This window comes from Callithrix jacchus, chromosome 4 (assembly GCF_049354715.1).
Source record: "Callithrix jacchus isolate 240 chromosome 4, calJac240_pri, whole genome shotgun sequence".
In the NCBI taxonomy this organism is placed as follows: Eukaryota; Metazoa; Chordata; class Mammalia; order Primates; family Cebidae; genus Callithrix; species Callithrix jacchus.
This window is the reverse complement of record NC_133505.1, coordinates 20,152,573-20,180,043: the sequence shown is the minus strand read 5'-3', so window position 1 is coordinate 20,180,043 and position 27,471 is coordinate 20,152,573. Positions and strand designations below refer to the sequence as shown.

The 27,471-nt window shown below is 45.0% G+C and overlaps 1 protein-coding gene and 1 long non-coding RNA gene across 2 annotated transcripts; one reads left to right on the top strand and one right to left on the bottom strand.

Annotated features, from left to right (window-relative positions):
- Positions 1-6,100: 6,100 nt before the first annotated feature.
- LOC103791024 (sperm motility kinase-like) lies at positions 6,101-8,706 on the bottom strand. The gene is made up of 2 exons (XM_035294959.3): positions 7,157-8,706; positions 6,101-6,723 (listed from the first exon to the last, which is right to left on the bottom strand). The coding sequence occupies exons 1-2, from the start codon at positions 8,444-8,446 to the stop codon at positions 6,685-6,687; spliced, it is 1,329 nt and encodes a 442-aa protein (XP_035150850.3). The 5' UTR covers positions 8,447-8,706; the 3' UTR covers positions 6,101-6,684.
- Positions 8,707-8,819: 113 nt separating this feature from the next.
- LOC118152780 (uncharacterized) lies at positions 8,820-14,925 on the top strand. The gene is made up of 4 exons (XR_004741605.3): positions 8,820-8,866; positions 9,208-9,461; positions 13,677-13,793; positions 14,809-14,925. It is a non-coding gene; the product is annotated as an uncharacterized LOC118152780 (long non-coding RNA).
- Positions 14,926-27,471: the final 12,546 nt, after the last annotated feature.

Below are 27,471 nucleotides of genomic sequence, written 5' to 3'. Positions count from 1 at the left end.
TTTAGTAGAGACGGGGTTTCACCATGTTGACCAGGATGGTCTCAATCTCTTGACCTTGTGATCCACCCGCCTCAGCCTCCCAAAGTGCTGGGATTACAGGCATGAGCCACCGTGCCCGGCCAAAAAATACAAAATATTTAGCCAGGTGTGGTGATGCATGCCTGTAGGTCCAGCTAATTGGGAGGCTGAGATGGTACAATTGCTTGAGCCCAGGAGTTTGAGGCTGCAGTGAGCCGTAATCGTGCCACTGCACTCCAGCTTGGGCAACAGAGTGAGACCCTGTATTGAAAAACAAAACAAAACAAAAAAGCCTGTTGGGGCAAGGGGGCTGGGAACCTGCGCCTGGGTTCTCAGGTTCAAAAGAAGCTGAGCTGCAGGCAATCAGTCACAGAAACCCAGCTAGGGCAGGGAATGTTCACGGCCGTACTCCCAACAGCTTCTCAGCAGAGATTTGTTGGCCAGGTGCAGTGGCTCATGCTTGTAATCCCAGCACTTTAGGAGGCCGGGGGGTTATAGTGGGCGAGGGTGGTGGCTCACCTGAGGTCAGGAGTTCGAGACAAGCCTGGCCAACATGGCAAACCCCTGTCTATAATAAAAATACAAAATGGCCTGGTGCAGTGGTTCACGCCTGTAACCCTTACACTTTGGGAGGCCAAGGCGGGTGAATCACCTGAGGTCAGGAGCTCGAGACTGGCCTGGCCAACATGGTGAAACCCTGTCTTTACTAAAAATACAAAAACTTAGCCCATGTTGTGGTGGGCACCTGTAATTCCAGCTACTTGGGAGGCTGAGGCAGGAGAATTGCTTGAACCTGTGAGGCAGAGGTTGCAGTGACCCAAGATTGTACCACTGCACTCCAGCCTGGGAGACAAGAGCAAAACTCCATCTCAAAAAAAAAAAAAAAAAAAAAAATTAGCTGCCTATAATTGGGAGGCTGAGGCAGGAGAATCGCTTGAATCTGGGAGGTGGAGGTTGCAGTGAGCTGAGATCATGCCATTGCACACAGCCTTGGCAACAAGAGCAAAACTCGGTCTAAATAAATAAATAAATAAATAAAGCTGGGCACAGTGGCTCACACCTGTAACCCCAGCACTTTGGGAGGCCAAGGCAGGCAGATCACAAGGTCAGGAGTTCGAGACCAGCCTGTCCAATATGGTGAAACCCCATTTCTACTAAAAAATATGAATATTAGCTGACGTGGTGGTGCATTCCTGTAGTCCCAGCTACTCTGGGAGGCTGAGGCAGGAGAATTGCTTGAACCCGGGAGGCGGAGGTTGCGATAAGCCCAGATCGTGCCACTGCATTCCAACCTGGGTGACAGTGTGAGACTCCATTACTAAATAAATAAATTAATTAATTAAAATAAATAGTCCGGGCACGGTGGCTCACGCCTGTAATCCCAGCACTTTGGGAGGCTGAGGCGGGTGGATCATGAGGTCAAGAGATTGAGACCATCCTGGTCAACATGGTGAAACCCCATCTCTACTAAAATTACAAAAAATTAGCTGGGCATGGTGGTGCGTACCTGTAATCCCAGCTACTCAGGAGGCTGAGGCAGGAGGATTGCCTGAACCCAGGAGGTGGAGGTTGCGGTGAGCTGAGATTGCGCCATTGCACTCCAGCCTGGGTAACAAGAGCGAAAATCCATCTCAAAAAAATAATAAAAATAAAATAAATAAAATAAAAATAGAAAAAATTAGCCAGGCATAGTGGCAGGCACCTGTAATCTCAGCTACTCAGGAGGCTGAAGCAGGAGAAACATTTGAACCCAGCAAGCAGAGGTTGCAGTGAGCCAAGATTACTCCACTGCACTCCAGCCTGGGCAACAAGAGTGAAACTCCATCTCAAAAAGTAAAAATTTAAAAATGGAGATTTGCTGACTGTGAGGAGTAGGGCATGTTGGGGAAGGGTAGGGATCTGACCTGGTCCCTGCCCCTTGCTCCTCTCCGCTTTGCCTCTGCACAGGGTAGCTGCCAAGGTGGCAAATGCCCAGCCCCTTGCCCACTCCAGGGGCCTGTCCAGGCTCTTGGGCACTTCCTGAGCAGCAGGACACATTCTGCCCTTTGTGGCCCTGAAAGGAAGCAGCTTATCAGAAGGGTAAGGACACTCTGTTCAGGCCTGGCCATCTGCCTGGGCTAGAGGAGCCATGTCTAGGAGCTGGTAAAACAGAGCTGGCCTGGGTGGAAGGGCCTGGGGAGGGCAGATGATTGAGGCTTCATGCCCAGGCCAGGCCAGGACCCCAGCCTCTCCCAGGGTCCACTCAGCCCCTGCACTGCTGTCTACTATCCTATCTTCTCTTCATTTCCTTCCTACTTCTCTGACTCCTGGTAGTTTTTCACTCATACCATTCATTCAAGCAATACTTAAGGAATATTTTATGTTTGATTTTTGTTTGAGACAGGGCCTTGCTATATTGCCCAGGCTGGTCTTGAACTCCTGGGCTCAAGTGATCCACCCACCTTGGCCTCCCTAGGTGCTGGGATTGGTTGCCAGAGTGAGCCAGAGCACCCATTGCCTTTTTTTTTTTTTTTTTAAACATTGTGTGGTTTAGAAATACTCCTTTAGTTGCACATATTTCTGCAAAAAAATAAAAAATAAATAAAAATTTAAAAAATTAAAAAGAAATACCCCTTTAGAAGGTGACCGCTGAGCAGAGACCTCAGGAGGTGAGGTAGTGAGTCACATAGACTCCCAGAGGCAGGGCCTCCAAGGCAGAGGGAACAGTGAGGGCAAAGGCCCTGAGGCAGGGTAAGCTGGGTGTGGGCAAGGAACAACAAAGAACCCAGGAGGCAGCTGAGCACGGCAACTCATGCCTGTAATCCCAGCACTTTGGGAGGCTGAGGCAGGCAGATGACCTGTGGTCAGGAGTTCAAGACCAGCCTGAGCAATATGGTGAACTCCCATCTCTAGTAAAAATACGAAAATTAGCTGGTCATGGTAGCACATGCCTATAATCCCAGCATTTTGGAAGGCCGAAGCAGCAGGATCTCCTGAGGTTGGGAGTTTGAGACCAGCCTGACCAACATGGAGAAACCTCATCTCTACTAAAACAAAAACATACCCGGGTGTGGTGGCTGATGCTTGTAATCCCAGCTATTCAAGAGGCTGAGGCAGGAGAATTGCTTGAACACAGGGTGGGGAGGGGGGGCCGGGGGAGGCGGTGGAGGTTGCAATGAGCCGAGATCATGCCATTGCTTTCTAGCTTGGGCAACAAGAGGGAAACTCCATCTCAAAAAAAAAAAAGGAGGAAACCATGTGCAGAGAGGTTGAGTGACACTCGCCCAGGGTTCTTACATGGCTAAAATACGGAAGAGCCAAGCCTCAGCGTGGCTCCAAGAGTTCAGGCTGAGATACGCTCCATTTCTCCACACCCTGCAGGTGATTCTCTGGGTTTTCCCACAGGGCAGGGTTTCTCACCGTCAGCGCTGTTGACACTTAAGGCCAGATCACTCCTTGTTATTCGGGCTGTCCCGAGGATATTGAGCAGCGTCCCTGGCCTCTACCCACTCAATGCCAGTAGCACTCCCCAAGTTGTGACACTGGTGTGTCTCCAGGCAATGCTCAATGCTTGGGGGGGTGGTGGCAAAATTGCCCCCAGTTGAGAACCACTTCTCTGTTTTCCTGTCCACCCCACCCGCCACTGTCACAGCTCACTGCGACCACTGTGACAGCCTCCACATTAGCCCCCTGGCCCTTCACCAGACATCTTACCAGGCCACTCTCCCAGGTCTCCAGCCCTCTCTGGCTCCCATTGCTCTGAGGATGAATGCCAAGCTGCATAGGTTGGCATGTAAGGCTCTGTGTAGTCTAACACCTGCCTGCCTCTGCAGCTCTCACCCACCCCTATCCTCAAGCCTTTTGCTGCACGCCACCCTCTGCTCATTCAGTCTAGTGTCATATATTAAACCTGACACCATGCTGGACACTGCAGACATGGAGACAAAGCTCCCCTGAAACCTCTGCCTGCACCCCCAGGGCCTCCCTTCATGCTGCGTCTCCTGTGGCAAGAGCAAGTAATCACATGCAGTGAATCCTGTTAGCCCTAAAACCAAGCAGCTGTGAGGAAACCAGGGCTGGAGCAGGTGCTGTGGCTGAGAGGTACAGGGTGGGCAGGGGTTACAGAGAGGGAGCAAGGAAGAGAGCACCCTGGCAGTGATGGGGCAGATGCCTTGAGAGGATGGAAGGCCAGGGTGGTGATTTAGGGCTCCAGCAAAGGCAGAGTGGGGGTATGGAGGGGGATGGATGGCGGGGAGAAAATGAGCTAAACATAAACAGGTGGGTTGGGTACGAGGGCTCATGCCTGCAATCCCAGCACTGTGGGAGGCCGAGGTGGGCGGATCACCTGAGTCAGATGTTCGAGACCACCCTAGCCAACATGGAACCCCGTCTCTACTAAAAATACAAAAATTAGCCGGGCGTGGTGGCACAGGCCTGTAGTCCCAGCTACTCGGGAGGCTGAGGCAGAAGAATTGCTTGAACCCGGGAGGCAGAGGTTGCAGTAAACCCAGATTACGCCACTGTGCTCCAGCCTGGGGACAGAGCAAGACTCCGTCTCAAAAAAAAAAAAAGATTACCAGGGGTGGTGGCGCATTCCTATAATACCAGCTACTCAGGAGGCTGAGGCAGGAGAATCGCTTGAACCGGGGAGGCAGAGGTTGTAGTGAGCTGTGATCACACCACTGCACTCCAGCCTGGGCAACAGAGCGGGACTCCATTTCAAAAAATAATAATAAAATAAAATAAAGGATGGACTACACAAAAAGGCCCGGGACAAGAGAGGAGTCCAGTGGTTCCTACTTAGTCAGGAAAGTGAACAGTGGAGTCATGGTGCAGACTGGATATTTCCCCATCACAGATGGCTCGCCTGGCAGGCATGCCCTCCCCTTATTCACCTGTCAACTTCCTCCTCCTGCTACAACCCCAAATCACAAATGGTGCCTCCTCCTGGAAGCCTTCTGGATTCCTCTCTGCTGTCACCGTTTGCTCCCTTCTCTGCACTCTGCAAACTATACTACAGCAACATCATCATCTGGTTCTTATTGCGCAGGTCTGTTCCGGCTCTCCCACCACTGACTGCAAGTTTCTGAAGCCCTGGGAGCTGCCTTCAGTAGAGGAGGCCCTGGCTCAGCCGCTGCGGGTCGAACTCTGAAGGCCAGGCCAGAAGGAGAGAAAATGTGGCACGGCTTGGCAGTTCCCAGATGCGCGTGCACGCCCAGGTGGGCACGCTCCGCAGGAGCTGGTGGTAGCCGGGCAGTCTTGGCTGAGACTTACTTGCTGCGCTTCGGTGCGCACAGGCCCTGCGATGCCAACCTCCTGGTCCCGCCCTCCCGCCGCAGGCGCCCGCGCCTGGGCCGCTCACAAGCCTTTGACTCTTCCCGGACTCCAGACCCCAGAGAGCTCCGCTCCACCCGGCGGATGACGGAGAGAAAGTTCCTTACAAGCCCCTCACTTCGGGCAAGATAGGAGGTACCACCTGGGGCAGGGCCTGGCTCCCCACTGAGCAGAGGTATTGGCCAAGGCCCTCCCGCTAGTGGTAAGTACTCCCTTGGTTCCCCCTCGTAGCCGCTGCCAGACGACCCCGCACCACGTCGGAAGCAGCCTCGGAAACCTGCCTACCTGTTTCATGCCCGCCCCCTACAGCCTTTCCTCTGGGCAGCCCAGGGAGCTTTAAAAATGCAAACCACAGGCCGGGCGCGGTGGCTCACGCCTGTAATCCCAGCACTTTGGGAGGCTGAGGCGGGTGGATCACGAGGTCAAGAGATCGAAGAGATCGAGATCATCCTGGTCAACATGATGAAACCCCGTCTCTACTAAAAATACAAAAAATTAGCTGGGCATGGTGAAAATTAACGGACATGGTGGCGTGTGCCTGTAATCCCAGCTATTCGGGAGGCTGAGGCAGGAGAATTACCTGAACCCAGGAGGCAGAAGTTAACGGTGAGCCGAGATCGGCTCCAGCCTGGGTAACAAGACCCAAACTCCTTCTCAAAAAAAAAAAAAAAAGAAAAAAGAAAAAAAAAGAAATGTGTACTTGTAGTTTTTGGAGCAGATTCCTCCCCAACAAAGGAACAGGGCAGCTGGGAAGATATAAGAACTTCTGCCGCACCTCTTGTCTTCCAGTGACATATTTTGATTGGCATAAGGGTTTTTGTTCGTTTTTACCTGATACTCTTACAGCCACAATAGTAGTAGTGTAAGACAGTGACCCACCAGTTTGGATCATATCCCACCATTAGGTATTGCATGGGGGTAAACCGCATGATCTTTATAGACCATTCTTTTGGGGCATGCATGCTTTCAATGTCCTTTCTTTTTCCACACTGCACATTGAACTCTCTCCAGTCTGGACCAGGTTTTAGACTCTGGTTTAGCTATATCTTTTTCTTGCTCTCTTCCACGTCCTCCTCCATCCTTTCATTATCCCCGCTTTTCTTTCAACTAAGGCAGGTGCTAGTAAATCTGCCTTTTCCTTTACCTCCAGCCTTGCCCTTCTCTAGCCCCGGTCCTGTGCAGGGAGGGCAGAAAGCAGCAGAGTGTCTGCAACCCACGTGCCACCTTTCCAATGCTACTACAAAATTTGCAAGAAGCAAGAAATGGTCATTTATCAGAATGACAAATTTATTTTTATATTTTTTTTATATAAAGTGCTGCAGGCTCCAACGTTGCTCCTGGGCATCTCAGGTTTCAATGTTCCTGGACCTCAGGGCCTTCGTCCTCTCCAATCTAAATGCAGAGACATTTGACATGAACATGTTTTGCAAAATGCAATACGTTCTTATTGACTCTGGTCACCCTGCTGTGCACTAGAGTCAAAACCTCTTCCTCCTGTCTAGACTTTGGTCCTTTGACCAATACCCCCCCATTCCCTCCCTCTGCCACTCTCCGGCCCTGGATCACCATCCATCTACTGGCTACTTCAATGGGATCAACTTGTTTAGATCAACACTTGCGGGGCATCACGTGGAATTGGTCTCTCTGAGGTGGTGGAGATGCTGAGTAGTGGGATTTCCTCATTCCACGGTGCACACATCTATCTAATCCGCACACTGCACCCCATGAATGTACAAGCATGATTTGCCAATTAAAACAATACTAATAAAGACAGAATAAATATAGTAAAATGCAAGAAGTGCGGCTTCACCGCCCACCTACTTACTTTTTCTCTTGGGTGGGCCCTCTTACTCTGCCTCTTGGATGGGCACAGGCAGCAGCAGCATCTCCTTATTATGGCAATGCACCTTCGGGCAGCCCTGCGGCAGCTCCAGCCTCTTCTTGGCCGGGCCAACACAGCCTCGGGCTGCCCAGCTTGGAGGACGCTGCCTTCGTGTCCCGGTTGTTGAGCCACGGTGCTCTGGGTGGTGATCTGGGTGGAGGCGGCCGTGAGGTTATGCGGGAGGGCTGGTTGAGCCAAAGTTTCTAAATTTTCACTGCCGGTGGAGCACTTGGTGGAGGCTGCAGACACGAGGTCACGCTGGGGGGCTTGCTCTGCCAAGGTTTCTAAAGCACCACCACCGCCTATGGCGCTTACAATGGAGGAGGCCACACGGTCACACTGGAGGGCTTGCCGTGCCAAGTTTTCTAAATCTCCACAAGTGCGCTCGATGGTCAGGGAGGCCGTGGGGGCATGCTGGGGGTCTGACTTCCTGTGAAGGCCGTTGTTCACCCATGATTCCCCCATGACTTTGTCTGCTGTCGGCCGCTCATTGGGATCAGGAGTTAAAAGGTTTTTAATTAGTCTTTTAAGGTTTTCAGAAAAATAGTGCGGGCTAGCATACTGGCCAGATAGAATTAGGCGTTTCAGTTGCGTACGACTCACTGCGAAGAAGGGCAGGTTGTTGGACACCATCTGGAACAGCGTGACGCCTAGGCTCCATATGTCCAGGGCGGGGCATTCATAGCCCTGGGCCCCGAAGAGTTCTGGGGCCATGTAGGCCAGGGTCCCATGAGCTATTGTCAGCCTCTGCCCCTCATGGTAACTCGTGGCCGATCCAAAATCCGCAATTTTAATGTTTCCCTTAACATCTAACAGCATGTTGTCTGGTTTTAGGTCTCGGTGAGCGATGCTGCGGCGGTGGAGGTACCTCACGGCGGACAGCATTTGTTGGAACATGCCTCGGGCCTCCTCCTCCTCCACGATATTTCGTTCAATCCAGTTAGACAGGCTTCCTCCTGCGGCGTATTCTAGAACGAAATGGCACGCCTCTCTGCTGTTAATAATATGATATAACTTAATGATGTTTCGGTGGCTCACCGACTGTAAAACAGTCATCTCTCTGTGGCTAGAGAGGAAGCCGGTTCTGTCGATTGTTTTCACCGCCACCCGGGTGCCAGTCATTAAGTGGCGGGCCAGCGTGACCTCCCCAAAGGCACCACGGCCTATAAAGTTTAGTATTTGATAATAAGGTGGCCGCAGGGCAGGTGAGGTGGAGGCCAAGCCCTGCCTCATGGTGCCTACTTTGTCTACACTAACTATATACAAGTAACTACTCTAACTGTATGGACTATGCTAAAATATTAACAATACTAACTATCCCAAAGAACACTAAAATGCTAAGAAACAGTACCAACTATATTAACTATACTAACTAAAAAACACAACAACGCCCCTCCCACAAAAACTCCCCCCACCCCGCCAAACAACTCGTAATCGCTAAGCTGGTCTGAGTCCACAGGTCACCAAAAAAGCTTCCAGGGATTTCTCAGACCAAAAACCATGACCCAGCCAGGGCCTTATATAGGCCTGTCTGTTATGACATCACAAAGGCTTTTCATGAGCTCAGAGCAAAGCAGGGGCCAATCATGGCTGGGGATCTTTCATAGAGGTTTTCTCTCTTTTGGTCCCCAAAACATCTTCCTCTTTTAAAAAGTAAGTGCTTTTGTCTAGCTGGATTATAGAGGTTGATATTTCGTTTCCTAGCTATTTAAACTGGTACAACGCTTCAACAGCATTTTCATTTGTAGTTTCTTTTTCTATATTTATTGTACTCTTAAGTTCTGGGGTACATGTGTAGATTGTGCAGGTTTGTTACATAGGTTTAACGTGCCATGGTGGTTTTCAATCATTTGTAATTTCAAAATCTGAAATAGCTTTTGGATTTTGAAGATCTCCTAATGTCTACATGCAAAATATTCAATTCCTTTTCTTTCATCTCTCAATGGTTGATCTCAACCATTGAGAAGGGAGAGAATATTTTCCTTTTCTTGTAGGGTTTTTCCTTCCTCATGTGGTTGAGATTATGTAATGGACACAGAGGAAACAGACATACCCCACCCTCCATGAGCCCACAGCCACTTCAGGAAGGCCCCCCCAGACATGAAGCTCCTTCAGCGTGAGAAGCACCAGGTGAAGTGGGGGCCAGAGAAGAGTGGCCTGGGCCTCAGGTCAGCGCTGGTGAGGGAAGAAGTGGGGCTTTCTGGAGGCCAGTGTGCTGAGCCCTGCGGTGTGAGGAGGGGTCGCCTAAGTGAGTAGGGACAAGGGCAGGAGGGTAGCCTCTGTGAAGGCCCAGGATGATCGAGGGTGGCTCTCTGGAGGGATGCACTAGTCTGAATGAGTGACAGGGGCCAGGTTGGGAGGAATTGAGTCCCGCTGCTCACAGCACCCCCCACCCAACCAGTCTACATCTCTGCAGCTATCTCACCACCTTCCCTACTTCATTGATCTCCATTGCACTTAGCAACATCTGACATTTGCATATTTCACTTGCATATTTCTTTGTCAGGCTTGCATATAAACTTCATGAAAGCAAGTGTTTTACATGTTTTATTTACAGTGGTATCCACAGTACCTAGGACAATGGATAGATACATAGAGGACACTCGACTAATATTTTTTAGTATTTCAATGAATAAATGAATGTTTGAATGAGAAGAAAACTCAGTATCAGAGTGAAACAAACAAGAAATTACTAAAGTGAATTGGTTAGAGCTTTTTGGGGGAAATTTCCTCGTTCCCGGGACCTGGCGTGTGCACGTACACACAGCCAAGTAAATGCTATGGTGAAATTAGACTTACTTTCTTACATCTTCAGGCTGTCTCATAAAGTATTTGAGACTCTAGGCCTTTAGCAATAAACTTGCTGATGCAGCTGAGTTATAATATGGCAGAATGGATTTGGGCACTAGTGTTATGCTTGAAATGTCACAATGTGGTGGTTTCTAAAGGAGTAGTTGGTGACATGGTGAAATCACTGGTTGCCCTGATATGATAAGGCCACCAGCCCCTGTGGTCTAGCCATGTTGATAAGGATAAGGATTCTACCCAGCTGTTTTCTTTAGAGAGCTGCCCTGGCTATCTCCCTATAAGAGCCAGAAGAAGCTGTACAAGCAGCCACCATTGCACCAGCCAGGACTGCTCCTGGAAATGCCATCTCCCATTGGGCAATAAAGGACTCCACTTTTTCCAGGATCTGCCTGCGCCGAACCCTTATCTAGAGCAGAAAGAAACCATAACCCATAATTTCCCCTGAGGATTCCAACACCTCCCCACTCACTCCCCTATGAGTCTCAGGAAGACAGGTTTGTTTTCTTGTGAGAGTCTGTGTCTCTTCGCAAAAGGTCTGTTTTACCAAAAGAAAAGGAATTTGCTTCAGTTCTGCTTCTGGAACTAGAAAGCCAGGTCTTCACCAAACTAATGTACAAAGGGATAAAGTCACAGTTGCCATGACCTCAAACTAACATCAACAAATACTTATTGGGTGTAGGACATTGTGCTAGCTGCCGTGAGGGAAGAAGAATGGATATCTTTCCAAAGATCTTAAAAGATACAGACTGATTTTCCATTAAAAACTAATTACTTGGCCAAGCATGGTGGTTCATCCCTGTAATCCCAGCACTTTGAGAGGCCGAGAGAGGAAGATTTCTTGAGCCCAATTTAAGACCAGCCTGGGCAACATGGTGAAACCCCATCTTTATAAAAAATAGAAAATTTAGCCAGACTTGGTGACTTGTGCCTGTGGTCCCAGCTACTTCAGATGCTGGGATGGATGGATCACTTGGTCCAGGGAGCTAGAGGTTGTAGTGAGCTGAGATTGTGCCACTGCACTCTACCCTGGATGACAGAACAAGGCCCTATCTCAAAAAACAAAATATACTAAGCACTGAGCTCTGTGAGGTCATCAATATCATCAAGAGGCTTAGCTTTGGATGAGCTCCATTCTGAGAACCTGGGAGGGTTGAGTCTGTGCCAATATCCTGCTGTGCTGCGGGATGGAGCCAAGCCTTGGCCTTTTGGGTCACCACCAGAATAAAGCTGCAGATAGAAAATGTGGGGGGAGAGTGGAAGAAGGAATCTCAGAGGGGAATAAAGGACCTCCAGCTTCAATTTGAGACATTACAAGAAACGTAATGAAGGCTATGCACCACATTCAGGTGTATTCCAGATCAGGGGTTGGCAAACCGTGACCCACCCCAGCTTTTGTATGTACCGTTTGATGGGAAGGCAGCCACAATTCATTTTTTTCTTGTTATCTATGATGCTTTTGTGCTTCAGAAGTAGACCTGAGCAGTTATGATACATACCGTATGGCCCAAAAGTTAAAACTATTTACTATCTGGTCCTTTACAGAAAAAGTTTACCAACCTTTGGTTTCGAACACGAACAAGAGTTCTGCCAGTGTGACGTGTACATTTGATCAGACGAGTAAGGTTACTCCAGGGATTTCCAGCTGTTTCCTTCCTACCTATTCCCCCTCGTTGAAATTGCCTGTAATTCCGCCAGCTCCACTGTCCTGTTACATTAGGCCGAGAGACGGAAGGCTGTGTGCACTTGGAGCTACACACATCTGTGCAGTGGGTTACATGAAGGGGAGATTAACACCAGCTTCCTTTTTTAAGACAGGGTCTTGCTCTGTCATTCAGGCTGCAGTGCAATGGCATAATCATGGCTCACTGTAGCCTCAAACTCCGGGGCTCAAGCAATCCTCCCACCTCAATCTCCCGAGCAGCTAGGACTACAGGCATGCACCACCATACTGGGATAATTTTTTAATTTTTTTCTAGAGACAAGGTCTCACTGTGTTGCTCAGGCTGGTCTGGAACTCCTGAGCTCAAACAATCCTTCTGCCTTGGCCTCCCAAAGTGCAGGTATACAGGTATGGGCCACCGTGCCTGGCCAACACCAGCTTCTTTAGAAATGAAAGACCATGTGAATACATTTTAAGAAAAGCAGTTTCCTGTATTCTTCTGTAAACATTGAGAATTTATTTTATTTTTCCTCCAATGGCCTATGTGTTTGATCAATAATCACAGTAATTTTCATAACATTGTACGGTTTGGCATGACATAAGTAAAAATAAACCCAGAAGCCATCATTCTCAGCAAACTAACACAGGCACAGAAAACCAAACACCGTATGTTCTCACTTAGAAGTGGAAGTTGAACGAAGAGAACAACACATGGACACAGAGAGGGGAACCAACACACACCAGGGCCTGTCAGAGGTAGGGGGCGAGGGGAGGGAGAGCGCTGAAACAAATAGTATTGTAACCGAGGTTTAAAACCTAGATGATGGGTTGACAGGTACACCAAGCCACCACAGCACACATGTATCTATGTAACAAACCTACACATTCTGCACTTGTATTCCGGAACTTAAAATAAAAATAGCTAACATTTATTGAGCTCTTACTAAATGCCAGTCCCCATTCTAAGAGTTTTATGTGAGCTGTCCTATTGAATCCTCATTATTGCCGCAAGAGATAAGGACTCTCATCACCATCATTTTACAGATGAGCAAACTGGGGAGGAGAGGGGTTAAGTAATTTGCCTATGGTCAGACACACAGTAAGTAGAGAAGCAGGGCTTCAAACCACTCCTGCACCATGACCTTGGCCACTACATTCTATACCGCTTGCCTCAAGAAACGTGAAAATAAACAATTAAAAAATCTAATTGGGAAATAAATTCTCATCAGACATTCAACATTTAAGTATTTGTCAAGTGGTAACACCAAATGCTAATATGGAAGGACAATGTTAATTTTTATCTACACTGATCTATGATTTTTCAGATAAATATCTTGAAACTACATTTTTAAAACCTGTAACTTTTAGTAATTTCTATTCTCTTCTGGGTCTTTATTGGACTTTGATTTCTTTCTTTTTTATTGGGAAGCATTTCTAATCATTCTTATCAAACTCAGCTATATAAGATTATCATAAATTAGTGATTTTCTTCTCATTACATCTGAAATGCAGACAGAGAGAAAAAGCAAGACAACTACAATCTTTTTTTTTATATTTTATTTAACTATATTTGCCAAGATACTTGAAAAGCCTGTGGAGGTGTAGGAACAACATCTCCAGTCAACAATGTTTCCTTTCTTGCACTTCAATCTCTCGTGATTGATCAGGGGCCTCCAAGTAGCAAGTTCTTCTTTGTTTGGGGAAGGGATCAGTGAACAATGTAACTCATTTATGACATTTCAGTTAACAACTTTGAAAGAAAAGGTTTTTAAAATCCAATGAAACTCCTAAAAAATAATTGACTCTGCCTCTGCCCCCATGTTCACCTCCAAAAAATCACACCTGAAAGTTTCCAATGATTCTGCCAGCGAATTTCCTTCCTGTTTTTATTAACATTATAGGGTGGAGGTTCTATATGCTGAAGACTTTTATATCTGTGTTTGGATGTTACAACAAATAGAGTTTGAACAACATTTTTTTTTTTTTTTGAGACAGAGTCTTGCTCTGTTGCCAGGCTGGAGCACAGTGGTGCAGTCTTGGCTCACTGCAACCCCGGCCTCCTGGGTTCAAGCAATTCTTCCGCCTCAGCCTCCCAAGTAGCTGGGACTACAGGTGGGTACCAAACGCCAGGCTAATTTTTGTATTTTTAGTAGAGACGGGGTTTCACCATGTTGGTCTCAAACTCCTGATCTTAAGTGATCCGCCTGCCTCAGCCTCCCAGAATGCTGGGATTACAGGCATGAGCCCATAGAGGATTTTTTAAGCAGTAAAACTCTTCAGTATAATACTACAATGGTGGATAGTTATCAGTATACAACTTTCAAAACCTATCGAACGTTCAACACCAAGAGTGAACCCTAATGTAAACTGAGGACTTCAGGTGATAACAATGCATCAATGTAGGTTCATTAATTTTAACAAATATGCCGCTTAGTGGGGATGTTGATTATGGGGGAGGCTGCAGAGAAGGGTGAAGGGACTAGAATATACAGGCACTTTCTATAGTTTCTGCTCAATTAACTGCTCTACAAAGGGTTAATAATAACAATAAATATTTTTAAAACCATAAAAGAATCTAAAAAGAAAACCAAAAAAGCCTCCTTTGTATTGACATTCTATGAAAGCATTCTTAACAAGCCGGGGATGCTGATGACCAGCAAAGTGTGTAGTACCCCCATCACCACTAATTATTGTTCAAGGCATCATTCTCCCGAAGTCCTGAATATTGATTAAGACTGGAGGGAGAACAATGACACTTGGAATTGATTTGACCTGCTTAGAAGAAAATCTCAGCCCAGTTCTCCGTAGGTTTCCAGGTTATACCATTGCCTCTCAGTTTGAGGTTAACAGCCAAAGTTGGGACACACGCAAAACCAGAAGTTTTGTCTTTGGAGAGTCCACTCTGCTGGCAAACCTTATCTCTCTCTAATGTTCTCTCTGGAATAGAGTTCACTCATTTCAGAGTTCTCTATTTCCCATTGAAACTCTGGCTACATTCCATGCCAGAAATAAACCATCATTCTACAGAAACTTTCAGGAGAAAATTAAATTTACCATATTCTGAAAACAGAAAGCATTAGTCCTTTCTGATATTTTTTAATTTTTTTCTTTCTTTTTTTTCCTGCAGATCTAGTCTGTATGTTAAAGAGCAGAGTGCATTTTCTGGAAGAGAAAGAAAAATATCATCACAACACATAATAATGACAATGTAGACTAAATTTATGGTGCTCAGGTCACGGAAATATATCAGACCAATTCTGCATTTGGAGACCTGGTTTGTAACGTGAGGAAGGTGCCTTGCCTGCCTTGTTTCTGCAAGAGTGAGGTTCAGCGGTGAGCCAAACCTCACTCTTGCAGAAACAAGGCAAGCAAGGCACCTTTAAAAAGCAGAAAAAGGATGGACTTGGGAATGGGGAGAGCAGAGTGTGGATCCTGGCCCCATTCCTAGGTCTGTTGTGGTGCTGATCCACATTTACTTCCTCACTTGTGAATCAGCCCTGGTAATAGTTGCCCAACATACATCACAAAACTATTGTAAAATGAGGTAATATAAATAGAAATACTCTGAAAAAAACACAATTTACTACAGACATATCATACCTAGATTTATCCAAGATGGCCCTATGCAAAATAACAATGTAGGTGGCATTCACCTAAGCATATTCACTTTCTCACTAGTGTCTCTTAGATAACTTCCTCCCTTGTCAAATATCCCAGGAACTGTTTCGACCATATTTCCTCTCTCCTGCTATCATTTTACCCATCACCCCATGATGACTGAATCCTCAAGACTAGAACTTCAATGGTTTCCAACTCTTCGTGGAGACCACTAGCCAGATAATGGTCTCATGTTCATGTGATCATGGAGATGACTGGAGAAGACATCCCTTCTTACGCCCCTTCAGTGATCCCATATTGAATATTTTTTAACACTTACTAAGCTCCCAGTTTTGTTGTATAACCCAGAGGGGCAATTCTAAGGGTAGAAACTTTAGTCTAAAAAGTTTAAAATAATGACAAATTGGCAACAAGATGAGGGTGGCGTTTCAGAAAAGCCAATGCCCACTGAATGTCTCCGATCATTCTTAGAGTTGTTTATGTCCTCACTGCCATCTTGCTATGCCAACCACATGGCTAGACCACTAGAGAAGAATTTCCCAGAACTACATAATTATCTCCATGACAGACAGGAAGCCAGGGACTTCCATTCCATACATCTGCTTTGGTGGCCAGATGTCCTGGATGTGCCAGAGCAGCAGTGTGAAAGAGTTGTTTCTTTCATGGAGACAAAAGGATTCATCCCACGGACTGCTTATGAGTACAATGAGGTGCCCTGCACATTCTTGCACACTTACATTGGTCTCATCTTAACTGACTTTCAAAGAACCCCTCATATCTTAGGACTTTAATGCTGGAAGGAACAGAGATTCTGAGACAGAATCCCAACAGAAGTTAAAAGGTTTGCCCAAGTTTACACGGTTCCTCAATGACAGACAAAATAGAGCAAATTTCTGTGATACGAACTTTGATTGGGAGAATTAAGGGAACTCATCATTATTTTGATTACTAATATTTATTAACCACTTGCTATAATATTTCATGAAATCTAAGACCCATCAATCATAAAGTTCACCATTATTTTGTGAATTTCCCAGAGAGAAAGAAAATGCTAGCGACTAAATCATGACATTAGTGATTGTTAGACATATTTCAGAGACGTTAAAGTGTGAATCTCAAAATCAATGAAAAATGGGCTATACCAAGTTCTCTATGTACCTAACAGTGTCTAATTATCAGAACAAACTTCTGAGACAGGCATTATTATTTGACCCATTTTTTATTTTCAGATGAGGAAATAAAGGCTTAAATTTTTCCTAAGTAACAAAGCTGAATCCAATCCATGCCTGTCCATCTCCAGGGTCCAAACCTGTAACCACCATGTCTCTTTGAGGCTTATAAGTATTTTGGAACAGAAGGGACTGTGGGACAGGACCCAAGTGGGTCTCAAATGTATCAGCTCTTATCTCTCCTACCTGTAGTTTTTCATCATAATAAGTACAATGAACTTTTTTCCCCACCAAATATTATAGGCAAGGATACACTTCCCTTTGCTTGTGCCCCATATCTGCTAGCAGTTTCCAGAGTACAGAACTCGATTCAAAATTGACCCACTGCCTTCTTCTTATAATGAGCATAATATTCTGAAAAGCAGTCAAATTTTCTGGGACTTAGAGGCTCATTATTCTATTCTCTAAACTTTTTTGTATCTAAAATTTTTACGTTTTTTTTTTTTTTTTTTTTAAAGATCAGTTACAAGCAAGGCACAGTGGTGTGTACCTGGCAGTCCCAGCTACCTGGGATGCTAGAGTGGAAGGATTGCTTGAGTCCAGGAGTTGGAGTCCAGCCCAGGCAACATAGTGAGATCCTGTTTCTAGTAATAATAATAAAGCCAGGTGCAGTAGTTCACACCTGTAATCTCAGCACTGTAGCAGGCAAAGGTGGGAAGATAGCTTGAGCCCATGAGTTCGAGACCAGCCCTGACAACACGGTGAGACCCTGTCTCCATAAAAACTAAAAAAATTAACCAGGCATGCTGGTGTATGCCTGTAGTCCTAGCTCCTCCGAAGGCTGAGGTAGGAAGATCACTCGAGACTAGTAGGTCAAGGCTGCAATGAGCCGTGGTTGTGTCACTGCACTCTAGCTTGGGTGATAGAGCAAAACTCTGTTTCAAAAAAAAAAAAATCAGTTACAATTTTATATGGTATAGTCAGCATTTATTAAATCTTTGTTATTTACCAAAGCACTAATCATGCTGAAGGTCATATACCTAAAAAATGGCTCAGTCCTAAAATACGTCCACAAGATGCTGTGCACATACAGTGACAAGGTAGCTTACTCTTTCTTAGGCTTTATAGAAGAAAAGCTTGGATGAAAGTCTCAAGGGAAAAAAAGTGGTTCAACGTCAGGAAGACATGAGAATGAAAACTGCACATACAAAAAGACAAAAAGGAGGGGTCTTTAGGAAAAGACTTTCAAAAACCGCAATTGTCAATTTCTAAGCAATATTTCACCCATGTTCTGCTCATCATGGAAGACCAGTGTTTCTCTGAGTACACCACCTTCTTTTTTTTTTTTTTGAGATGGAGTCTCACTCTGTTTCCCAGGCTGGAGTGCAATGGCATAATCTTAGCTCACTGCAACCTCTGCCTCCTGGGGTTCAAGTGATTCTCCTGCCTCAATCTCCCCAGTAGCTGGAACTACAGGTGCGTGACACCACACCTGGCTAATTTTTTGTTTTTTTAGTAGATGTTCACCATGTTACCGTGTTGGCCTGGATGGTCTTGATCTCCTGACCTCGTAATCCACCCGTCTCAGCCTTCCAAAGTGCTGGGATTACAGGTGTGAGCCAACATTTTTTTTAAATAATAATTTCAACTTGTATTTTAGATTCGGGGGGTACATGCGCAGGTTTGTTACCTGGGTATATTGCATGATGCTGAGGTTTGAGGTGTGAATGATCCCATCACGAAGGTAGTGAGCATAGTATCCCAGAGGTAGTTTTTCAGTCCTTGTCCCCCTTCCTCTCTCTTTAATAGTCCCCAGTGTCTATCATTCCCATCTTAATGTCTATGTGCATCCAGTGTTTAGCTCCCACTTATAAGTGAGAACTTATAAGTATTTATAAGTTATATATATAAGTTAAAACTTATATATATTTATAAGTTTAGCTCCCACTTATAAGTATTTGGTTTTGCTTTTTCTGGTTGTTGTTGTTTTTTTTTTTTTTTGAGACAGGGTCCCACTTGAGTGCAGTGGCACATCATGACTCACTGCAGCTTCCACCTCCTGGACTCAAGTGATCTTCCCACATCAGCCTCCCAGTTAGCTGGGATTACAAGGACATGCCATCACACCTGGCTAATATTTTTTGGAAATTTTGTAGAAAGAGGATTTCACCATGTTGCCCAGGCTGGTCTCAAACTCCTGGGCTCAAGAAATCCACCTACCTCAGCCTCGTAAAGTACTAAGATTACAGGCCTGAGCCACTGAACCTGGCCTTGGTATCTGGTTTTATATTTCTGTGTTAATTTGCTTAACCAGCTGCATCCATGTTGCTGCAAAGGACATGATTTTATTCTTTTTTATGGCTATGTAGTATTCCATGGTATATATGTACCTCGTTTTCTCTATCCACTCCACCACTGAGGGGCACCGAGGCTGATTCCATGTTTTTGCTATTTTGAATAGTACTGTCATTAACATATGAGTGCACATGTCTTTTGGGCAGAACGCTTCATTCTCCTTTGGATAGATACCCAGTAATGGGATTGCTGGATTGAATGGTAGCTCTGTTTTAAGTTCTTTGAGAAATCTGCAAACTGCTTGCTGCCGTGGCTGAACTAATTTACATTCTTACCAACAGTGTATTCCCACCGAAGGGAACAGTAAAGCATTCCCTTTCCTACACAGCCTTAGCAGCATCCTTCATTTTTAACTTTTTAATCATAGCCATTCCAAGTGTTGTGAAATGGTAACTCATTGTGATTTTAATTTGCATTTCTTGCTGGGCTCAGTGGCTCACACCTGTAATCCCAGCACTTTGGGAGGCCGAGGCAGGTGGATCATGAGGTCAGAAGTTGGAGACCAGCCTGGCCAACATGGTGAAACCCTGTCTCTACTAAAAATACTAAAATTAGCCAGGTGTGGTAGCACATGCCTGTAATCTCAGCTACTTGGGAAGCTGAGGCAGGAAAATCACTTGAACCTGAGAGGTGGAGGTTGCAGTGAGCTGAGATTGCATTACTGCACTCCAGCCTGGGTGACAGAGCAATACTCAATCTCAAAAAAAAAAAAGTTGCATTCTCTAATAATTAGTGATGCTGAACATTTTTCCATATGTTTGTTGGCCGCTTGTATGTCTTCTTTTGAAAGGTGTCTGTTCATGTCCTTTGACCACTTTTAAAGTTATTTCATTTTTGCTCAAGTTCCTTATGGATTCTGGATATTAGACCTCTGATGCATAGTTTGTGAATATTTTTCTCATTCTGTATGTTGTCTGTTTACTCTGTTGATACTTTCTTTTGCTGTGCAGAGGCACTTTAATTTCATTAGATTCCACTTGTCAGTTTTTGTTTTTGTCTCCATTGCTTTTGAGGACATATTCATAAAATCTTTGCCAAGGCTGATGTCCAAAATGGTATTTCCAAGGTTTTCTTCTAGAGTACTCTACCTTTTCAATGCATGAACTCAAATGCCTTTTAAGTATTCTCAAGAAGCTCTCTTCAGACATAAAACTGACTCACTTGTGTTCACAGAGAATGAGCACCTTATCCTGCCCACACCTGGAGTGGTTTTCTGGGAAATCTTGTGTGGTATGCATGTCGTCACACACCTGCACAGCAAACAGATAAATCAGGCCTCATGGAATTCCTCTCCCTCTCAACATTCAGAGAGAACTGGGCATGTCTATCAAAAACAAAACCGAAAAACAAAGCAAAAAAAGTTTGAGGGTTTAGCATTACCATAAGGGCTAAAAATAATTTTGAAACTATTTTGCTTTAAAACAAAAGAAGAAAGAAAGAGAGAGAAAGGAAGAAAGAAGAGAAAGAAAGGAAGGAAGAAAGGAAGAAAGAGAGAAAAGAAAGGAAGGAAGGAAGGAGGGAAGGAAGGAGGGAGGGCGAGAAGAAAGGAAGGAGGGAGGGAAGGAAGGAGGGAGGGAAGGAAGGAGGGAGGGAGGGAAGGAAGGAGGGAGGGAAGGAAGGAGGGAGGGAGGGAAGGAGGGAGGGAGGGAAGGAAGGAAGGAGGGAGGGAGGGAGGGAAGGAAGGAGGGAGGGAGGGAGGGAAGGAAGGAGGGGGGGAAGGAAGGAAGGAGGGAGGGAGGGAAGGAAGGAGGGAGGGAGGGAGGGAAGGAAGGAGGGAGGGAGGGAGGGAAGGAAGGAGGGGGGAAGGAAGGAGGGAAGGAGGGAGGGAAGGAGGGAGGGAGGGAGGGAAGGAAGGCAGGCAGGCATGCCTATGTGATGATTGCTAAAGTAGCAGAATCTTAACTTCTCCATCGCAAGTGAGTGGACTGTGCTGAGGCCCATTCAGCCTGGAGTTCATGTTCAGAGGCCTGTGGGAGCCTCTCAGGTGGCTGGCCCTTACCTGGCAGCAGAAGCAGCAACCAAGCAGGTGGCAGGGCAGAGACAGGGTAGGGGATAGGAACGGAAAGGGATGGAGAAAGAAGAATGAAGGTAGTAAAAGTAGACTCAGGACAGAGTGAACATTTGCTGAAACATCAACAGATTAGCAGTCCCTGTGATGGCTGAAAAGTTCAAGGGCAAAGGTCAGCTGAAAAATTGATGCCAGATTCTCTAAACGAATGTTCCATCCACCTAAGCTTGAACATGTTAGTCTTTCTAAAAATATTTTCAAATATTGACTTGAAATAATATTGAATAAATTACATTATCTTCAGAACATTTGGCTTTATTTATTTTATTTTATGTTTTTTTTTTTTTGAGACAGAGTTTCACTCTTGTTACCCAGGCTGGAGTGCAATGGCGCAATCCTGGCTCACTGCAACCTCCGCCTCCTGGGTTCAGGCAATTCTCCTGCCTCAGCCTCCTGAGTAGCTGGGATTATATAGGCACGCGCCACCATGCCCAGCTAATTTTTTGAATTTTTAGTAGAGACGGGGTTTCACCATTTGACCAGGATGGTCTCGATCTGTTGACGTCATGATCCACCCGCCTCTGCCTCCCAAAGTGCTGGGATTACAAGCTTGAGCCACCGCACCTGGACAATTTGGCTTTATTTTAACACACATTCATAATTCTATCTCCCCAAATCTCTGCCCCCTACAAATAAGAAAAATACAGTTATAATATTATTAAAGTTTCTGGCCTGCAGTGCTCTCTTTTTTTCCATTTGGGGTATGGCTTTGATGCCTTGGAATATTTCCATTGGAATATCACCTATTCATCTTCCTTGATCATCACAATGACAGCCGAGAGAAGACAGGCAGTCAATAGATTTGTCTAAAATACAAAGTTGATGAGAAGGGCAGAGCTTGCAAATGGAAGTAATTACACTCATTAGTCAAAAGCAGAGAAAAAAAAGAAACTCCAGCCAATAGTTTATTAGAATAGAAAGGGTTTTTCTTAATGAAAGGATATCATGAAACTGACATTTTTTTTTTTTTATCGGCTCACCGCAACCTCCACCTCCTGGGTTCAGCCAATTCTCCTGCCTCAGCCTCCTGAGTAGCTGGGATTATAGGCAGGCGCCACCATGCCCAGCTAATTTTTTGTATTTTTAGTAGAGACGGGTTTTCACCATGTTGACCAGGATGGTCTCGATCTCTTGACCTCATGATCCACCCACCTCGGCCTCCGAAAGAGCTGGGATTACAGGCGTGAGCCACCCCACACCTAGCCCAAACTGACATTTTAAAATGGAATGGATTTTTAAATCATAAGAGATAAAACCATTGTCAAGAGAGTGCCAGTATAGAAGTTGATTTTGAATTCTTGGTAAGGTCACAATCTACAGTGTCCTGGATATGTTCAGTAGATTTTTTTTTTTTTTTTTTTTTTTTGAGACAGAGTCTCACTCTGTCACACAGGCTGGAGTGCGTGGTACAATCTCCATTCACTGCAACCTCTGCCTCCCGAGTTCAAGCAACTCTCTTGCCTCAGCCTCCCAAGCAGCTGGGATTACAGGCGTGTGCCATTATACCCGGCTAATTTTTGTATTTTTAGTAGAGACGGGGTTTCATCATGTTGGCCAGGCTGGTCTCAAACTCCTGACCTCAGGTTATTCACCTGTCTCAGCCTCCCAGAGTGCTGGGATTACAGGCATGAGCCACCACGCCTGGCCTCAGTAGATCCTTTTATTTGTGTGTTCCCACTTGGTGTCGGCATTTCTTCACCATGTTGAACTCACGGTTGTGTAGAAGCTATGCAGTGTAGAGGCAACTTTCTTTTTTTCAGGCAACCCCAAGAGGGCTGAAAAAGCTTATAAAAAGTTCTGGAGATGTATTCATTGAGGCTCAGTAAGTAAATATTAACTCAGCCTTTGAGGAATGTATGCTCCTCTTGCGAATCAGTTTTGCCCCTTTGTCCTGCCCAGCCCACAGGTGGGTGATAATGGGCACATAAGAACTCCCATGGCCAGAACTGAAACTTCTCATTCAAGTGCAAACCGGTCAATTTCTTTCCTTTGTTCACTCTGCTCTCCTAAAACCGTCATCCCAGTCTGCCTGCTGCAAAACTTGCCAAGTCATGAGAGGTAAGCTGTAAAAAGTTGAACACTAGACTTTTCGGGCTTTATAAATAGGTTTGTTTCCAGATATGCTGTGTTAAAGACAATTTAGCTACGTGTCATTTCTCTGACAGCCAACTCCCAGGTTGTGAACCCCTCAGACATGTCCAGCTCTTTTCTTACAACCAAACTTGTCTTCTTAGGCACTTCTGAGTGAGGAGGTCTAGGGAGAAAAAGAAAAAGAGAGAAAATATGCACACACAGGCTCACAGACACAAAATCCGGCATCCCTGGAGGACAGCAGCCTGCTGCACAGTAGGGACCAAGAGATACAAGGCTGCCCATGTAACAGATGCAAGTTTCCCGTGCTCCAGTTCAGCTGGGAATGCAGGCTGTAAAGCTGAAATAAATCACATGGAACGTGCTGTCATCTCCCTACCTTCCCGCTAAACCCGTCCACACTGCCGCTTGACTGGCTGGAGTCACTGTAGGTTTTAAATGAAGGCTGGAAACTGGCATTGGCAGCACTGCCTAATTTTTAGCTAATACCTTTGTGGGTTCTGCGCTCGCATCTGGCCAGTGCCATCATGCTGGGTATGATTATCATAGGCTGCTGCTCTTTCCCAAGCAGGAAGCTGGAGTCCTGTAACTGACAGCCTAAACAGAGGCTTGTTCCAAACACAACAGCACATCACAGCCAGAGAAGGGTCTGCGGTGCGGGACTTCTCCCAAGGCATAAAAAAGAGAGAGAGAGAGAGAGAAATGTGTTAACTGTGCTAACAGTGCCAAGTAATATGCTTCGTTAAAAATTTAATCACCTACAAGTGCAAAACAAGTGCAAAGCAATCATGTTGTAATTAGCACAGCAATTAACACCTCCCTTTTCGATAGCACATGCATCCTAGGAAGGGCAGGATTGCAAGTGTTTATGCTGCTAACAGCCTCAGTTCCTATAGAGAGGGAAAAAATTGCTTAAAGAGAATTTTTTGGTTTCTGGCATTTGGGCTTTTATGTGTTCATGAAACCTCAGAACCAGCTGCCATTTTGGTTTTGTGCGAAAGTTGTTCAGCTGTGTGGTGAAACTAACCAACTTCCCCATTTTGTGTGTTAGCTAAAGCTTCTCACTAGCACCACCTTCACCTATTCTAACATTAAAATATAAATAAATTAGGATTAGGACCAAATGTGCCATGCACATCCACACGATTTGCATGCTAAACAGTGCTTCCTACCAAAAGAAAAAGAAAATTATCTTCCTTGGTCCTTTATCCAAAGCCAAAAAAAAACCTCAATACTAGGCTAAAGGACTATTGGAAAAATGCTCTAAGAGTATTCCTGCTAAAAGATAAATAAAGCATTCTTTCCATCACTTCAGAAAATATAGATGTCTTCTATGTCACCAAGATCAGTCTTAAAGACTAAGCGTCAGTTCTTTTTTTCTTTTTTAATTTTATTTTACTCCAAGTTTCAGGATATGTGTGCAGAGTGTGCAGGTTTGTTACATAGGTAAACATGTGCTATGGTGGTTTGCTGCACCTGGTCTTTGCAGTAAGCATCGGTTCTCAGGGAAGGAAGGAAGGTGGAGGGTCCTTCTATACCACCTCATATCAAGCCCAAGTCCAATAACTGGTCTAGAGAGAATGTGGCACCAGAGCTGCCTGGTACTAAGCAGGAAGCACCTATTCCTATTCCAGCATGTACTGCTATTAACCTGATTTATAGGTACCCTAGAGCTCATCTCGATACATAGAGATTTGTGGGTAAAACAGCAGGGAAAATAGAGCAAGGAGTCTTCAATCCCCTACTGGAGAGTTAATCTTTAACTTTTCAACCTCTTGTCACTTTCCCAGATAGATGAAAGCCTGCCAGTGTGCAGTCTGAGATGCCACTGACTAGAAATTCATCTAAGGCCCCAAAGTCCTTGGCACAGTTTTAGAAATGACTCATTATGAGAAGGAAACCCAGTTAGTGACTCTAAAACTTTAAATGTCTTTGAAAAAAAAAAGTTATATAAGGAAACTTTTTTTAACTATGAAACAGCTAAGAATTTAAGAAACGATATGAGGGAAATGCAAATAAAATCTTTAGGATGAATTTGTTTTATCTCATTGGCCATTGATCGTGGAATGAATGTGTTTTAAGGAGCAGAGGAAATATTTGGAGTGGGATGTTTGAAGGCTAGAAAAGCAATCTCCTAAGCTTTACATTTCTACAGTTGACTCGTAACAACATTGCTAAGATAGGAGCAATGAAAAGCGAGAGTCCCTAAGAACTGGCTAACATTCTATAGATCAGCGGTCTCCGATCTGTAGAAAGTGCAGCCATTCATAGAAGCTAGTCACTTTCCTGGTTTGCTATTTCCTTTTCCCAGCAATTCTTTTGTTCAAGCTCAGAAGCCCATCCCAAAAAGCTGAGAAAAGAAACCTCAATGAGATAGAAGACACACTTTATAATAGGGCAAAAGCTGCAATGAAAAATTCACACTGGAAACCTCAGCAGGAAGTAAAATGAAACCCCTGTCTCAAATACAAAGAGGACACATGTCTTATTATACTAAAAAGCCTCAAATTAAGTGTGTAGAGCTACTTGGAGTAGACAGTTCCCATAGTCATAGTTTTTATTCATTCTTACAAAAAATGTCTTTTGAGACTGATGCTCTTTAAATATTGCTATCATTTGTAAAACTGGTTTAAAATGTCTGCTGTAGTATAGCCTTAATACAAAGACCCAGATGACATATTTCTGCATTTGCATTTATTTCCAATAAATATTGCCTCTGCTGCTTGATGTTTATTTTCTCTTTCATCAGAAAGGCTTAAATGCCAGATAATTTAAAAACAAGTCATGTGCAACTTTTGTAATTATCATCTTACATACTTGCTAATTAATTCATTCATTTAATAAGGAGTACTTACTATGTGCCTGGCATTGATATAGGACTAGACACTTTTTACAGTGTAAAAGCAAACTAGTAACAATGAAAAAAAATAAGGACTCCAAGGCTGTAAGCTCCATGAGAAGCTTTTTTTCACTATCATATCCCTATTCTTCCTAGCATGTATTAGAAATCTGTGAAATGGGCCAGGCTCAGTGGCTCATGCCTATAATCCAGCACTTTGGGAGGCTGAGGCAGGCAGACCAGCCTGACCAACATGGAGAAACCCTGTCTCCACTAACAATACAAAAAATTAGCCAGGTGTGGTAGCACATGCCTGTAGTCCCAGCTACTCGGGAGGCTAAGGCAGGAGAACTGCTTGAACCTGGGAGACAGAGGTTGCGTGAGCCAAGATCATGCCATTGCACTACAGCCTGGGCAACAAGAGTGAAACTTCATCTAAAAAAAAAAAGAAAGAAAGAAAAAGAGAAAAGAGAGAGAGCAAAAGAAAGAAAGAGAAAGAAAGAAAGAAAGGAAAAGAAAGAGAAAGAAAGAGACAGAAAAAGAAAGAAAGAAAGTGACAGGAATAATAGGGGTTTCAGTTTTGCAGGAACACAGTGTCTTTCGGTGGGAATCATGTTGGAACAATGCTGGAAAGGTAGGTGGTGGCAGATCACAGAAGCCTTGAATGCCTGCCAAAGAAAAGTCAGTTCAGGAAGGGAAGCCAGTAAGGGGAGTGTAAAACTGATTAGACTGGGAATACACTGACAACAGAGAGACCAATTAGGAAACTGTTGGGACAGTTCACACACAAGTTAAAGGTTACCTGAGCTGGGTAAAGGCAATTTTACAAGGAGTAAAAGTCAAGAAACTGGTGAATGTCTAGCAGAAACTGACAAGTGAGAGCCAGCCCATGCCAAACAACACACCAAGGTTTCAATGTTTGGTGGCCCAAGAGGCGCGGGCTCCACTCACACAAACTGGAACCACAAAAACAAGAGCAGGTTGCAGAGATGAAATGAAGGCTTTGGCTTTAGATACGCTACTTTTAAAGAAGTGGTTGGATATTTGATGGCTAATGAAAGGCACCTGGAAATACGAAACGAAAGCCCAAGAACGGAGTCTAAGCTAAAGGTAAAAACAAAAATTTGCTGGGAACTATAAATTCGTTCAACCATTGTGGAAGACAGTGTGGCAATTCCTCAAGGATCTAGAAATAGAAATACCATTTGACCCAGCAATCCGATTACCTGTTATATACCCAAAGGATTATAAATCATTCTACTATAAAGACACATGCACATGTATATTTATTGTGGCACTGGTCATGATAGCAAAGTGGAACCAACCCAAATGCCCATCAGTGATAGACTGGATAAGGAAAATGTGGCATATATACACCGTGTAATGCTATGCAACCATAAAAAAGGATGAGTTCATGTCCTTTGCGGGGACATGGATGAAGCTGGAACCATCATTCTCAGCAAACTAACACAGGAACAGAAAACCGAACACCCCGTGTTCTCATTCATTAGTGGGCGTTGAACAATGAGAACACATCCACACAGGGAGGAGAACATCACACGCCGGGGCCTGTCATGTGTTGGGTGACTAAGAGAGAGATAGCATTAGGAGAAATACCTAATAAAGATGACAGGTTGATGGGTGCAGCAA